The sequence below is a fragment of the Taurulus bubalis genome (assembly GCF_910589615.1).
Source record: "Taurulus bubalis genome assembly, chromosome: 11".
Classification (NCBI taxonomy): domain Eukaryota; kingdom Metazoa; phylum Chordata; class Actinopteri; order Perciformes; family Cottidae; genus Taurulus; species Taurulus bubalis.
In genome coordinates, this window is record NC_136599.1 from 26,490,886 (window position 1) to 26,506,928 (window position 16,043).

The window sequence follows — 16,043 nt, forward strand, 5'->3', positions numbered from 1 at the left end:
TGCCCAGTGTTCAACATGTTTTTACATAATCAAATCTACACAAGTTAATATGGCGGAGGTAACTGGAGTCAGATTTAAAGAAGTGTGGGAGTTCTGACAGAAGCTGGAACAAGTCACTCAACAGTGTTAATAAGAGAGCTGAGACTGTACTACTGCTCTGGGGTCAGGTCGACCAGCCATCTGGAGACCTCAGGTTCATGCTCTTTGTAAACAACGCAACATGAACAATGAGCATCAGGATATACACTAAGGGCATGTTCAGGTCTGGGGTCTGTGGTTAAATCATGTTGCGGCTTATTAAATAGCTAATTAACTTATTTGTGTGTGACAAGTCACCAGCAGACCACAGGACTCCATGTATCTATATGACAACCACCCGGGAACTCCTTCACTCCTAGATATCTTAACTATCCCTTATATTTCTCCTTTTTTGTACACAGCATTGTGGAGGATTTCCGCTCTTCAGCTTCACAATACACACGCGTGTCAACTGGAGGGGAAACTTCAGCAGGTGTACCAAGTGTCCCTCTGGTCTTGCTTCGTCCCTCAGATGGATGCTCTGTGCGGGTCACTTGCTGTGGTGGAGGTACTGCTGCGTGAACATGTTGAGCTCGCTGTCCAGCCAGCCAGCCTTGTTTCTAACAACAAAACACACACATTAATATCTAGACGTATGACACAAGGTGCATGTCTGAAAGAGCTATAAATACAAGTTAATGACAACAACTGTACTCATTTAAACATGATAGTGATCACAGAGAGACTAAGATGCAATGGAAAGCTTTCTTCTGAACCCAACAGTTTCTTAGCAGGTACACATTTGACATACAGTCTTTCAGAACCTGTGCTCATAGTCCACAGTAAAATATGAGAACAGCATTGTCGGGTTTGTGCGCTCTGGTAACCGTTTTTACAAAGCACTATTTTTGGGAGTTGTTGTTTTGGCTTAGTGTGGATGGAGGTCCAAAGCAGAGGAAATGTAGCTGGCTTAAAGTCTGTTTCTTTTGTTTCATAAATGCTATAGTAGGCATTTATCACACAATCTCAGATGCCCCAAACACTGAAGTCATACAGTATGGCACAGATTGAGATCCACCTCACACACTGTGACATAGACATGACATTAGGTCACTCTGTGGGTAACACTAAGAGCCCTATGTGGTCCAGCCTGCTCATAAAGTATGAAAGAAGTAAACAAGCATCAACCAAATGGGCATCATTAAGCGAGACCATAAAGTTATCCTTATCATGCTATGGTAACGGCAGCGCATGTACGTACATGCTGCAGCCGGTAGCGATCATGAAGGTCGTTACGTTTTTGTCTTAAGTCGAGCCACCTAGGACCTGAGGCTACTCCACTACCCAGCATGCTGCTGGCAGTCTGATGTTTAGTCGCAGGAAGAAAAGATGGCCGAAATAAGACTTTGGGCGAACCCAGCGACAGGAGGTCGGTGACTGTTCACTGGCACCGTCCAGGTATTCCAGCTCAAGCAGCACTTCTATACATCAAGTCATTTGATTCGATTTTTTTCAGCATGCAAGAAAAACAATAGTTCCTTCAGGATTTCAAGGTCAGACTGATTTTCTTTAAGTATTCAATGTAACACACGGCGAGTCATTTAGTTAGTATTCCTTCAGGATTGGCCCCAGCACCACTCCCCCATGGATGCGTCTGTCTGTGGTGAGGTTCTTACCGCAGCAGCTTAGCCTTGCTCTGTAGGCTGTCCAGCAGCTCGATCTTTCTGTTCATGTCAGTGACCTCATCCTCCAGGTTCTGACGGGTGACGTCTACCTGCTGGCAGAGCTGAGCAAACACACCTGCCAACTCCCTTTATAAGCAGAGACAGAGGGGACACAAACAAGGTCGGGCAGCATTATAATAAAGAGATTCTGCGTTTTGATTTCCTAGTCAACACCATTATATCTTTTTCTGTCTGTATTTAAGAGTTTTTTTATTTCAAATGCGTGACATAAATCTGATGCATTATTATTGCTCACTGCTGGACTTGGTGGCTGCAGTTGGATCCGGTGTAGCTGACGATGAGCTGAAGCTTCTCGCTAGCGTAGTCCACAAACTGTCTCTTGAAGGCCCTCTCCTTGGCCCTGGTGGTCCAGGTGAGCCGCTCGTAGATGTAGAGGAGCCCGTACAGACCCACTGACAGAGCGATCAGACGCCAGCCCACTGCCTTCCAGACCTGCACACACCAACCAAGCTTTAGGTCTGGCTTAACGGTGCCCTCCTACCTCTGATATCCAAACACACACTGGAGCTCATCCAGCGCCGTCAAGATTACGGTTGGATGATGGGTTGTCCTGGTGTACACAAGCTATTGAGGGTAATGACTTGAAAACAACCAAGCATGGAGCATTAGGTCAATACTTCTCCATGCTTGGTTGAAAATATGGGTCAATATTTAGTTTTCATAATAAAGAATTATAAAGAATAAATAAATGATGGACATAATAAATGTCATAAGATGTGCATCATGGAATTCAAATGTATATGGTAAACTGAATGTGAAAACATGCATCATACATAAAAAACCACAACAAAGAAATAAATCAAGATCAGTCTTCTAGCCTTTCCCAGCATTTTGTCTACTTTTACACAGGCCTTCAGAGAGTGAGTGAGTGAGTGAGTGAGTGAGTGAGTGAGTGAGTGTCCTTACCACTCCGCCAACCACAAGGACACCCATGGAAGTGCGGGAGGTAAGGGAAGCGAGACCAGTCACCATGGAGACCATCAGCTCCTCCTGGGTCACGGAGCTTTGTGGGAATGGAGGCATGCTGCTGCTGACTGGAGTCAGGGCCATTGGACGAGGGACCTGCATGGAGAACAGAGCTGAGAACAGCGCAGTGACAGGCTCTACTGACAGTCCTGATCCAGCACAATGCTACTATGAAATATAATATAGCTAATGAACTAAAGCAGCCTATGTATTATCATCAAAAACTAGATCCAGTTAGTTTTTAAAGTGGAACATTTGGCTACTTCCAACACAGTGGCTACACAGAACAAAAGATACAGACAGAGAGAACGACAGTCCTGCTCAGCCAGTAATATGACATCTCTGTAAGATTCCCAAAGTAAACAGGAACACATTGTGAACTCGTCACAGCCGAGTTTAAACCATAGTATATTAGCTAGTTACGTTTTGTATCATTATCTTGAAAATGTTTGAAGTGTTGGACAGTACCGGTGTACTACGGCACAATTTGCAAATTGGATATCCACCTTTTACAACAACCCCCATGTCATTTAGAAGATAACCAAAATGTTCCTCCACTGATGACTTAGGCCTCTTCTTTTGGTTGGTATAAGGCTGGAATGTCGGTTCCCTCTGAGCGGCGCAAGAGGACATTTCATCGCTGCCTCTCTACTAGATATTATCAATGGGTCTTTACTAACTGGTCATGTACCACAGTCTTTTAAAGTAGCTGTAATTAAACCTCTTCTTAAGAAGCCCACTCTGGAACCAGAGGTGTTGGCTAACTACAGACCGATCTCTAACCTTCCCTTCCTCTCTAAGATAGTGGAGAAGGTAGTCGCAAACCAGTTGTGTGACTTTTTACATAACAATAGTTTATTTGAGAAGTTTCAGTCAGGATTTAGAAAGCATCATAGCACAGAGACAGCATTAGTGACAATTACTAATGACCTTCTAGTTGCATCAGATAGGGGACTTGTCTCTGTACTGGTCTTGTTAGACCTTAGTGCAGCGTTTGACACCATTGACCATGACATCTTATTACAGAGACTAGACCAGTTGATTGGTATTAAAAAGGTACAGCACTAAGCTGGTTTAAGTCGTATTTATCAAATCGATCTCAGTTTGTATTTGTAAACGATGAGGCCTCGGTTACCACTGCCGTTCGCCATGGAGTTCCACAGGGTTCTGTGCTTGGACCAATTTATTCACCTTATATATGCTTCCTTTAGGCAATATTATCAGAAAACACTCCATAAACTTTCACTGTTATGCCGATGATACTCAACTATATCTGTCGATCAAGCCAGATGAAACCCACCAGGTCGCCAAACTTCAAGCGTGTCTTAAAGACATCAAAACCTGGATGACCTGCAACTTCCTGCTGCTGAACTCGGACAAGACTGAAGTTATTTTACTCGGACCAGAACACCTCAGAAATCAAGTATCTGATGATATGGTTTCTCTGGATGGCATCGCTCTGGCATCTACCACCACCGTAAGGAATCTCAGAGTTATTTTTGACCAGGACCTGTCCTTTGGCTTTCACGTGAAACAGATCTCAAGGACCGCCTTTTTTTTACCTACGGAACATCTCAAAGATCCGGCACATCCTGTCTCAACGCGATGCAGAAACATTGATTCACGCATTTGTTACTTCAAGACTGGATTACTGTAACTCCGTATTATCAGGCGGCTCCGGTAAATCCCTTGGATCTCTCCAACTGATCCAGAATGCTGCAGCTCGTGTACTAACGAGGACGCGGAAGAGATCACATTACTCCTGTACTAGCTGCTCTCCAGTGGCTTCCTGTAAGATTGAGAATCATATTTAAGATCCTTCTCCTTACCTACAAAGCCTTAATTGGTGATGCACCATCATATCTTAAGGACCTTATAGTGCCATGTTACCCCACGAGAGCATTACGCTCACTGAATGCAGGGTTACTTGTGGTTCCCAGAGTGTAAAAAAGTAGGTTGGGGGCTAGAGCTTTCAGTTATCGGGCTCCTCTTCTGTGGAATCAGCTTCCACTTTCAGTTCAGGGGGCAGGCACGGTCACCTCATTGAAGAGTAGACTTAAGACTTTCCTCTTTGATAGCGCTTATAGTTAGGGCTGTTTCAGGCTTATAGTTAGGGCTGGCTCAGGTTTGCCCTGGTCCAGCCCCTAGATATGCTGCTATAGGCTTAGACTGCTGGGGGACATCTTAGGATACACTGAGCTCCTCCTTTCCTTCTCTTCCTCTTTCGCTCCTCCTCTCCTTCTGGATAAATGATTGTCTCTTCAATGCATATTACTAACTCTACTTTCTTTTTCCATGGATTCGTGGCTGCGTGGAACCAGGGGGAGGACCCCGCCCTGCTAATGCAACCATGGCCCTGCTGATGCAACTGGCCTGGAGCCGTCCTGCCAGCTGCCATGGCCCTGCTTTCTCCTCCCACTGCCCCTGGGATGTCCCTCCTCTCTACCTCCTTCTGCTTATTGGATCGTGGCTATCTGGTTCATGGACCATGCCTACTACTCATATGAATAATTTCTGTCACATTCATGTAATGTGCTGTAACTCTGTTACGTTATTCATTCTGGCCACATGACATCTATTGCTTCTGTCCATCCGGGGAGAGGGATGCTCCTCTGTTGCTCTCCCTCAGGTTTCTTCCCCTTTTTTCCCTGTGAAAGGGTTTTTACTATCTTTATTTGGAGAGTTTTTCCTGATCCGATGTGAGGTCCTGGGACAGGATGTCATGTGTACAGATTGTAAAGCCCTCCGAGGCAAACTTGTATTTGTGATGTTGGGCTATATAAAATAAACTGAATTGAAAATCGCTCACACAAACAACGCGTCTCCTGAGATTTGTTTCCCAACATGTAAGCCAAGTTTCCCAGTAAATACATTTAGAAAATTATTTTATTTTATGTCTGCATCTGCCAGTGGGCTACCAAGATAACAGTAGTTATAATAATAATTATATTCCACTAAAAGAGATTTTCTGCAATACGGTGAGAATTAGGTGGATCAGGTGTGCTCTCCAGAAGCTTCACTCCCTCAGGCCAACCAGAACATCCAGGTACTGCCTCAGTGATCTGGGAGAGGGGGGTATATTTCTGCAGGCATTACCTGGTCGTTGTAGCCCATCAGGGCTCGGCGGGTGTTCTTGGGCCCAAGGAAACGGTTGACTAGCATGGTCCAGCCCAGAGAGAAGTGGAAGCTGATGTCCTCCTGAAAGTCACTGCACAGCTTGTCACAAGCCAAGTCATAACTGAGGCTGAAGCACTGACGAGGAACCAGCTTGTCCACCTGCTCTCTGACCAGGTTGGGCAGCAGAGGCTTCAGACCGTCTGCGCACACACACACACACACACACACACACACACGCACACACGCACACACACACACACACACACACACACACACACACACACACACACACACACACACACACACACACAACAGTGTTACATGCATTATGCTCATAAATTAAAAGCCTTTGCAGCCATTTGTCTCAGGTGTCAACAGGAGGAGTCGTACCGATCATGTCGGTCTGTGTGGCCTGCAGGGCGCTGGTGATGGCAGTGGAGCATCGCTCCGACATGTTCTTGCCCAGACCCTCCTCTATGTGCCGATGGAGCTCCTGGAACAAAACAAACAACCACAACGGAAAAATCAACTGCTGACAGAGGATGTCCATCACAGAACAGATGAACTCTACATTTCTGTTCCACTGACATGTTTACCTAAACCTGTATCGTGTGAGTCAACGGTAAACTAATATGGCAAATTTAAATTAATTATGTAAATCTGATGAGAAATTTGTGAGAAATACAGTGAGCCATGCTGAGCGCGAGATTGGGCTGTGCAATTATTCCAATTAAGATTAAGATTTTGGCTTCCAAAGATTGATTATATATATATATATATATATATATATATATATATATATATATATATATATATATATATATATATATATATATATATATATATATTAGTATAATAGGACTATATATACACAACTTCATAAACTGTGATATCAAATAGCTTTTGCGGCTCCAGATGATTTTTATTTGTGGAAAATAGGGCAAACTGGCTTTTTGGATAGGAAAGGTTGCTGACCCCTGGCCCAGGGTGAAGGTGGCCCTTCACAGAACTCCTCCCCCAGATCTCCTTGCTAAGCGTTCACTGTGCTTTCTCTCCCTGGGAGGGAGGTGGAAGCTACCACCGGGATATAACAAGTAAACCGTCCTCCACCTGACCCGACAAACCTTTCTTTCTAAATGCTTGATGTTCTCAATGTAAATATGCGAAATAACTGTGAACTCAATTGTGACAAAAATAATGATTTCTGGCCAGTACGTACATCAATCACAGGAAGAAAGGCTAGAGCAGCACTTTTTTACCTCCGAGCTAACAAATGAGTGCCGAGTTGAAGGAGTGCCGAGTTGAAGGAGTACATGACAATTCAGTCTGGACTGCTCTTACATTATGCACATTACATGGGCTTAATACAGGTGTATTGAGCCAACAAGAGGCCAGGGATGTGCTTTACACTGTGCTGCATGTCCATATCAGACCGACAGAGTTGTAGGAGAGGAAGATCTTCTGTTGGATGCAGGAATATTTCAAGATGCACACACAGCGGAGTCATCTCAGACCTACCTATTTTAGCCTTATATAAAATGTGACTTATCAAACCAGCTCATGACGTGGTCAGAACCCAAATAAAAATCTGGGGGCAATCTGCAGACTCAACAGCTGTGTGGAAAAGAGACTGAGTCTATCTTACAGCCAGCACAAAGAGCACAAAGCACAGCACAACTGTCATTGCTAGTTTCAGACTGATGCCGTTGCATTCAGGGATATACAGTGTAAAATATGTGGCATGTGTTACAGAAAGATCAGTCCGTGCAATGAATGAAATCATCGTAGAAGTACCAATGAGACGTAGCTTTGTGTTGTGTGTGTGCGCGTGTGCATGTGAGACAGACGCTTGTTTGTGGTGAATCGAATGCATTGTTACTCTGGGGCTCAGAGGTAGAGCGGGTTGTCTTTCTATCGGAAAATTGGCCATTCGATCCCGAGCTTCTTCAGTGCATGCCGATGGGCACGACATCGCCAAAATTACTCCTGAAGGCTATGAATAACTTTAGTCCTGATGCACTTTGCATGGTAGTCGTAAAGTAGTGTAAACATGCACTTTATTAGTCCCCTTGGAGAAATTCTTCTCTGCATTTGACCCATCCCTGGTTGGGGAGCAGTGGGCAGCCCTTTGAGGCGCCCGGGAGCAGCTGGGGGTTGGGTGTCTTGCTCAGGGACACTTCGACATGTGAGCTATGGGGGGACTGGGGATCGAACCGGGTACCTTGCGGTTTCGGGACGACCACTCATCCCCCCTGAGCTACAGCCACGTTTTGTGTGTTTGCCGTGCGATTTGAATTATCCTTATATTTCAAATCGCACGGCAAACCCACAAACTCAATGGATAACAAAACACATGTGAATGTGCAGGAATAAAAGGATTGAGTATAGACAGACAGAAGGTGTGGCCTCAGTTTCAGCCTGTGATGCTCACATTAAGGACAAAGATTTCTGTTGAATATCTGTGTCAAACTCACATTCTTGTAGACCTTCAGCACCACTGGTGATGGGTGGAAGTCCATGTGGTAGTCATCTACCAGCACATAAAGCTTCCTGATCTCCTCTGACATGGCATTGGACACCTGAACATGAGCAGACAGCAGGAATTAAAACTTTCCCTCTGTTGGAACAAAGGGAAACAAAACTTGAACATGAACTTCAACTTATTTCTTTTTCTGACTTTTACTTGATAAATCACCACTGAAATTTAGGAACTAACGCCCGGCTGTTTCAATGCAGCTGCTAAAAAAGCAGGTATGTTATGATGTCATGTTGTGGTTCACCTGTCTCTCCACCTCCTCAGTAATCTTCTTGATCTTGGCTTTACAGTCCATAGTCAACAAGTCCAGCTGCTTGTCTATAAACTCCAATCGGTCCTGGCGGTCCTCTTTGGTCTCAAGGCAGTAGATCCTACCAACACACACACAGTCCATCGCTATTTGATAACATTGAACATTGAAGATGGTGTCTATTTGAATGATGTATCCAATCATTACATCTCTGGATGAAGAGTGCTTAAACGAACTGTTACTCCTGCAATCCAGATGTTATATAACAGTGTAAATGAGGGCAGATGATCAGTCTTTCCAGACTTTGTTTAATACCTGACCTACCTCTGCTCTTGTGCAGCAATATGTACAGAATCCATAATGCGGCGCAGGGCTTCAGAGATCTGTTTGGCCCTCACGGTGTGCTGCTCAAACTTGGTCTTCACTGCTGACTGGGAGATGCACTCCTACACAGCAGACAGGCCAACAATCCAGACATTAACTCAAAAACAATGGATGGGCTGCCTGACTCACTGGATACTTCACAACTCTATATCCAAATCCTTCTGATTTCTGGATTATTTCATTTGTAACGTTACACAATGAATAACATACAACTACTGCTCCGTCAGAAAATGTTGTGAAGTCGCAGTAGTCAATAGTTATTTTTGAAAGAAGCACTAACATTCAGGAAAATGTTAGTTTACCATCTTAGTCAAGTCCTCTCTGTGCTAATGTAGGCTGAACACATCTTGCGCCTTTCTCTGTACACATACACTGGATGCGGGGGGGAACTGCTCACCCCTGGTTATCAACGCTGTAGTGTCATGAATGTCACAGTGATAAATAAAATGGATCCCCGGTAAGACCATGGAAGTAAGCATAGCTGGTAGATGACTTTCTGTTAAATGTATCTTCATATTGAGATATGTGATCTATTATAATCTCATTCAGAGTTGGTACAGGCATGAGGATCTTACCTCAAATCGCCTCTCAAAATTCTGAAACTCAAACATTCTGGCTTGAAATCCCTCAGCAAGCGCTCCACCTGAAACAGGACAGCAATACGTAATACTGTAAAAAACTGGAGAATATTTTCACACACAGTCCCCATTTAGAGTGGTCTTTTCAAACTTATGGTATGTATAATCCATGTGTATGTCACTCCAGTCACTGTGGTCTAGTACACCACTGACCTGAGGGATGGTTTGTCTACTATTGTATTGTTAATACAAGAACAGCCTGCAGGGGCAAATCAGGGTTAAGTGGCTTGCCAAAGGAAAACATCGACATGGACTAGCGCAGCCGGGGATCGAACCACCGATCCTTTTATTGAAGGATGACTCTGCACTACCAATGAGCCAAATTCACCACTCAAACCCTTTCATGATTTAAAATTCAAGTGTTTCATGACTGTACAAATGCCATCAGAATCCATACAGACAAGCATCCCCACCTGCTTCAGGCATCCCTTGAGCCTTCTGTACACGAGCCTGAAGTACTTCCTTGGCAGAGACAAAGAAGATGCGGTCACTGGCCTGGGCTCGGTCCACCAAACCCAGCTCATCCACCAGGAAATTGGTGCAGCGGTCCATATGTTGCCTGCGGACCTGACACAACAACAACACACTTTGTTGAACATTATTAAAGCAACAATGGTAACCACTGAGCCACCAAGCTGCTGGCATACATTTCTGCCTGTAGAAAATGTGTCGGAAAGATAAGACAACCTGGAAGTTAACTGTTTTAGTCTTTGTGTAGCCTTCCGCCTAGTCATTTAAGAAACTGTGAATGGAACCAGAAACTAATTTCAATTGAACTGGGTGCGGCGTCAATTCTGAACTGCAAATATTTCCAAATCGAGGCAAATAAAGCATGTTAACTGAAGTACCAACATGGCTACATAACACTGGGAGTCACTGAGAAGGCTTCAAAACCGGATACAGGATATTAGTCAGGGAGTGCAGAGGACTGAAGCAGGACATGAGCCTTGGGTCACTTCCCACTGACCCACTGCATTGACTAGTACTAGTGGTGGAAGGAGAACTAAGATCTTGTACTTAAATACTTAAAAGTATTATTATCACGATTTGAAAAAGATTGTTCCAAGGTGAATTCCAGCATTCACAACATCCTTTCCTAAGCAAAGGTATGCAAGTATGGAATCAAGAAAATAATAGATTAATAACATTGATGCACTAACATGCAAGATGCATTTTAAATGTTGTAGCTGGCTGCAATAGAGCTAATGTTTTGAGCTCAGAAGCTTCTTTTTGTTGCTCGTTGTTGTTAAATTGACATGGGGTCTCATTTATAACACAGTGCATAGGATCCATGCAAAATGTTTGCGGAAATGCAAAAGGAGGAAATGCACAAACGGCATAAAACATTTAGATTTATGAAACCTTGCGTACGCCTGGAGTGAGTTATTTCTTTTTATAAATCCCAAACCTTTAAATGTATGGAGCTGCTTCAGGTTTGTTTTTATAGATCGCAATGTTTGCGTGGGAAGTGGCCTCTTTCAGACCCTGTTTTGTGCGTACACAATGGATATAAATGAGACCCCTACCGACTGTAAGTTAACTAAAAGACCAACATATGTAACTGGTCAAAATATTGTTAGTGGGCAACCGTTGACATCACGACTATGAATCAAGAAGGGGCAAAAAATACCTGCAGCATGATGCTGCATAAACAACCGGTATATGGTGGCACAACAGCCATACACCAGTTGTTCATGCATACACCATACAAAATGTTAAATATGGTGTCTCGTTTCCAGTCGTAGCTGACTGACCTCCTCCATGTATTCAGGCTCTGAGGCTGAGGCATCCCAGCGGTTGTTAAGGATGAAAATGTTGGGACTGGAGAGTCGCTCATTGACCTTGTGAAAGAAGGACTTCTCCTGTATGAAGATATAATTTACAACCGTTTTAAAAAGACATGGATGTAAAACATTAGCATTGCATTGACATTAACTACAAGAGTCTGGCAGATTGTTCCACTATCTCATCATACAACAGTTCTGAAGTTGATGTCTCCAACTACAGTCTTCAGCTGTCATGTCTCACCGTCTGCATCAGTGTGGACTCAGAGTTTGCCACCAAAACAAATACATCAGCATCCAGGCAGAACTTGTCGATCCAGCTGTCCAGTTCTGTGGTTACATCGATTCCTGGGCTGGAGGGGAAAACAGAAAGTAGATATTGTGAGTGAGGCAGCTTTTAGACAAGAGAAAAGTGAAAGGCATTATTCTCCTTTTACAAACAGCTTTGTATTTATCAGATGTCGTAACCTTCTAGGTCAGGTCTATGCCCTACACATGCCAAGTACACTAATGTATTCACAGCATAGTATTTATTAAGGAGGTGAACAACAAGTGCTAGAGGAACAATTTTTAATGCAAGACATTCCCGTCAAGTTGTGTGACATACACCTGTAATATTACTACCATCAATTTTACCACTTGATTAATTGTCAACTGTATAACTACGTTCTGTAGTTTTCTTAATTGTATTCTACCATTATTGCATTAGCATAACAAGCAGGTAATAATAGCACACAAAACTGAATTTGTTGATTATAGAGTGATCACTTGTGTCTGACCTGTCCACCAACACCAGATCATCCCTGAGCAGAGCACACTTGGCTTTAGGCCACATGACACAGACCAAGCTGCCGGCATCCAGGTCCTCATCCTGGTGGAGCGCGTGGGCCAGCTGGTTCACCGTCTGTAAACACACACATCAGCAGCATCAAATGGGTTAACGTACACAGTAAAGACCTACATTCAACTCCTGTGGAGTCTGGCGTTAGGGGGACAATTTGACCGACATATTCAGTGAGCTCTGCTGACCTTTATGCTCTTCCTCTCCTCCGAGCCTTCAGTAAGGAGGAAGGCCTCATTGCCATCTGTGCCCTCCACCCTCAGGAAGCAGTTGGTAGTGTGTCCTATTCCAGACGGCAGCACCTTGTCACACAGCATGGCATTGATCACTGAGCTCTTCCCATTGCTGGTCCTATAGAACAAATAGCATACCGGTCAGCAATGGCTGCAGTGTTTCCACAGCTTTACTTTAAGTTGCTTTTTTTAAATACTCTAGTTTCAGGTCTTTTTTTTTTTTTACAGCTATACAGAATTGGAATGAAAATCAGTTTAAAGGTCACATTCTATGCTAACTTTTAGGTTCAGAAATGCACTTGCGGTTTCTTGTAGTGTTAACAAGTTTACATGCTGTCATGTTCAAAACATACTTAATTAATCTCTACTGTCTGTGGGCAGGGTCACCAAGCTAGAGGCGGTTCTACTGATCCACCTGAAACCTGATCTGCTGGTTTTTACACAGGTTTTCTGATGTAGTGGAAGGACGGTCTTTTTTGACACTTTGAGGGTCTGTAGAAAAACCGAGCACACATACTTATGTTTAAAAATATGTGACCTTTAATAAAACAAATTATTATAAAACAAAAAGTGTCTGCAATAAAACCCAAGTCATTTTTAGTCAATATAGTTAAAGGAAGTTCTAAAATGTGACAGAGAGGCTAAGAAGCATATCTACAAACCTCCCAAAGAAGACCACCTTCATATGCCTGCGGGCCAGCACTTCTCCAATTCCTGCCACTTTAGCAAGGTAACCCCGGACCTCCTGGACCTGCTCCTCTGTGGTGACTGGATCCAGCTCTTCATTTTTGTACGTATCTAACATGTGGAGGTTCAGATTACATTAAAATGTGAAAATTTCAACAAATCTCTAAAAGGAAAACATGTATTTGTTTAATTTAATTAAATAGGACATTTTCAATGTGTTGTATAATCATTTGAGCTGACTTTCCCTGTATAATAATCTATAATTAAAAAAATGGAGACCACTGCAATCCAAATTGTTTCTCACTGACCCAGACAGATTCAATGCACTAAAAAAAAAACTTGTAAATACTTTCTGTAAATGTCATCTTGTGAAAGAATGAGAGCAATGTCTGTTGTGCTAGTCGTATCGAATGTGATGTTGAGGTCTTTCTTTGATGTAACTGACATTGTTGTATTGAGCTAATCCACTATGCTGTACCGAAAGAAAATTCCACCGACCTCGGTCGTATGGTCAATAATAAATCATTGATTGACTTGAGATATGAGCCAAAAAAGTTTAATTGTCATAAATGCATATGACAATAGTGTGTAATGTGTAAACAAAAATAAGAGAGAAAATGCAGACAGGAGGGTACCATCTAGAAAGGAAGCGCTTTCCTTGATGTAGGCCCCCAACTGTTCAAAGATCCCGTTGATCTTCTTTTTTGCTGTGACAAAATGTTTGAGTGGCGATGCATTCACTTCCGCCATCAGTCTCTTATCCTTCTTGCCGTGGACTGCGTTGGTATTGGGTCGAGGGAAAACCAGAGACATGGCACTGGACATGGAATAAAACATCACAAACACCCTTATAAGCACATCTGGCAAGTGTGACTGAAATCAAAAATCCTCTTATAGTGAAAGACAATGAGATACATATTTACAGCAGGGGTATGGCAAATGTGATATACATGTTAAATACCTTCACCTTCTCACTGTAGACTGGATTGACAAATGCTGATAATTGTCAGCCCAGTCCCTTCATGTATATGGTCATGATCACTCAATCTTAAGAACCCCAACCACATCAGTACCATTTCTACCTTTCAGCTTTCAGAACACTACCTGGGTGTAGCTGAGGATTAATGGCTTAATGTTAGTCTCTTTAAGGGCACTTTCCATTGTAATTACACTTAAGAAACTGACATCTTTACATTCTATAATTAAATAAGACGTTTTGGGTTACGATTAAAACAATTAAAAGTGTGTATGTCTGTTAGTTTTTCACGTTAGCTTCCTCCTCTGGAAACTGCTTTAACTGCTCAGTTCTAGTATTGAATGCGTTGAAACTTACTGAATGTACAAAACAACAACGGCAGTATAGTCAAACACAAACTGCGGCCTCAGACATTACTATCTGGGATGACAGTGTCAGGAAAAACAGAAACGCATAGACGAATCTTCTTGAGCAGTACACGTTACCTACCTGTACCTGTCCATTGGGCTGAACGGGACTGTAACGTTTCTAGAACGTGTGTCACCTGGTTGGTGAGGCTGCATGGAGGCCATTAGCTACTCAGCTGTGACCTTTCACACAGTTTGAAGGTAACTGTCGTCACGGTCTGGGCGTCTTCTTTTATTTGTTTAAAACCCGTGTAACGTTAACTTACTGAAGCACAGACCTAGTCACGTTGAAAAGCGAGACTGACACATTCTGCTGAAATCGATTAAATTACGCAAGCGGTCAATACAATCAGCGCAAGCTAGCCTTTGTGAAGGTCCATCCCCAACGTCACATAGCTAACGCTAACGTAAGCTAACGTGTCTCATGTCAGTCAAATGACCACCAGTCTGTGTTCTTGTGTGAACTTTAAAAGGCAGTAAATTCAATTCCCCTGACTGCATTGCAACGCATTTGAAGTGGGGACGATCCTGGTTGACTTACAAGCGAACTAACTTAGCCTGCCAGGGAAGTCCATTTGGAATAGCAGCTAGCGTTAGCTAGTGTAACATGACTTACAGCCCGCCGAACAGACGGTCAACTGCTTGGTCCGGACTTACCGTGGATGGGGTCGTTCCTCACAAATAATCCTCTTGCATCCTGGCCCCTCGGCTTTTGGAATATCTACCAGCTAACTAGCTGCTAATGCTACTGTGCCACTGAATGTGAGTAAAGCGTTAGCTTTAGCTAGCTTACCTGTGCTAGGTTAAAGAGACGTCGCGCTTGATAACAAGCTGTTCTGCAGCGCTGCACTGCGTCAGCTTGACTGCTAACTAATATATGGAAATGAATGTATTCCAAACTCGTTGTTTCCCAACGCAGACTGCTCGACAGTGACAATGTTGCCAGATCAGAGTGACAGTTTCTTCTTCTTTGAGGTTTATCGGCGGTTGGCAAACAACTAACTAATTGTTACATTGTCGCCACCAACTGGTATGGAGTGTGGACCAGGATGTCCAGTAATACGTGTATTATTAACAAAACTGTATTTACTGTATTCATCCCCAGGGTAAATATAACTTTAAATATATAATACCTTAAACATTCACCTGGTGCGATATCCAACACGTGCAATACGTTTTAGTACTTTTATATACTTTTTTTATTCAGTCTGTATATTTAATATTCTTCTTTACTGTTTTCTTATTGTTTTCTATTACTGTTATTTATATTACTTGATTTTTGATCTTTTATTCACTTGTGTGCAATGCTGCTGTAAAATTTCCCAACTGCGGGACTAATAAAGGATTATCTTATCTTATTTTATAAAGATATTAATTATGGCTGATTTACATATTTCACATACTCTGCATGCTTTTATGTTCTGTCTCTGACATGATGTTTTTTCATGTCTAACAATGCAG

General features: G+C 43.0%; 1 protein-coding gene across 1 annotated transcript; it reads right to left on the minus strand.

The window, feature by feature from the left end:
* Positions 1–433: 433 nt before the first annotated feature.
* Positions 434–15,422, minus strand: mfn2 (mitofusin 2). Its single transcript, XM_079226293.1, has 18 exons — positions 15,376–15,422; positions 13,835–14,016; positions 13,175–13,310; positions 12,468–12,630; positions 12,218–12,342; positions 11,683–11,791; positions 11,409–11,516; positions 10,068–10,221; positions 9,592–9,659; positions 8,957–9,078; positions 8,627–8,753; positions 8,321–8,425; positions 6,237–6,339; positions 5,826–6,046; positions 2,670–2,825; positions 1,999–2,195; positions 1,695–1,829; positions 434–638 (listed from the first exon to the last, which is right to left on the minus strand). The coding sequence occupies exons 2-18, from the start codon at positions 14,010–14,012 to the stop codon at positions 569–571; spliced, it is 2,277 nt and encodes a 758-aa protein (XP_079082419.1). The 5' UTR covers positions 14,013–14,016; positions 15,376–15,422; the 3' UTR covers positions 434–568.
* Between the last annotated feature and the right edge of the window lie 621 nt (positions 15,423–16,043).

What these genes read in the sequence shown, in the direction of transcription:
- mfn2 (XM_079226293.1), bottom strand. Translation starts at nt 14,012, where the DNA reads ATGTCTCTGGTTTTCCCTCGACCCAATACCAACGCAGTCCACGGCAAG. An exon ending in AAGCGCTTCCTTTCTAGATG is followed by an intron (nt 13,311 to 13,834) that starts GTACCCTCCTGT and finishes TCCACATGTTAG; the next exon opens with ATACGTACAAAAATGAAGAG. An exon ending in AGTCCACACTGATGCAGACG is followed by an intron (nt 11,517 to 11,682) that starts GTGAGACATGAC and finishes ATCTTCATACAG; the next exon opens with GAGAAGTCCTTCTTTCACAA.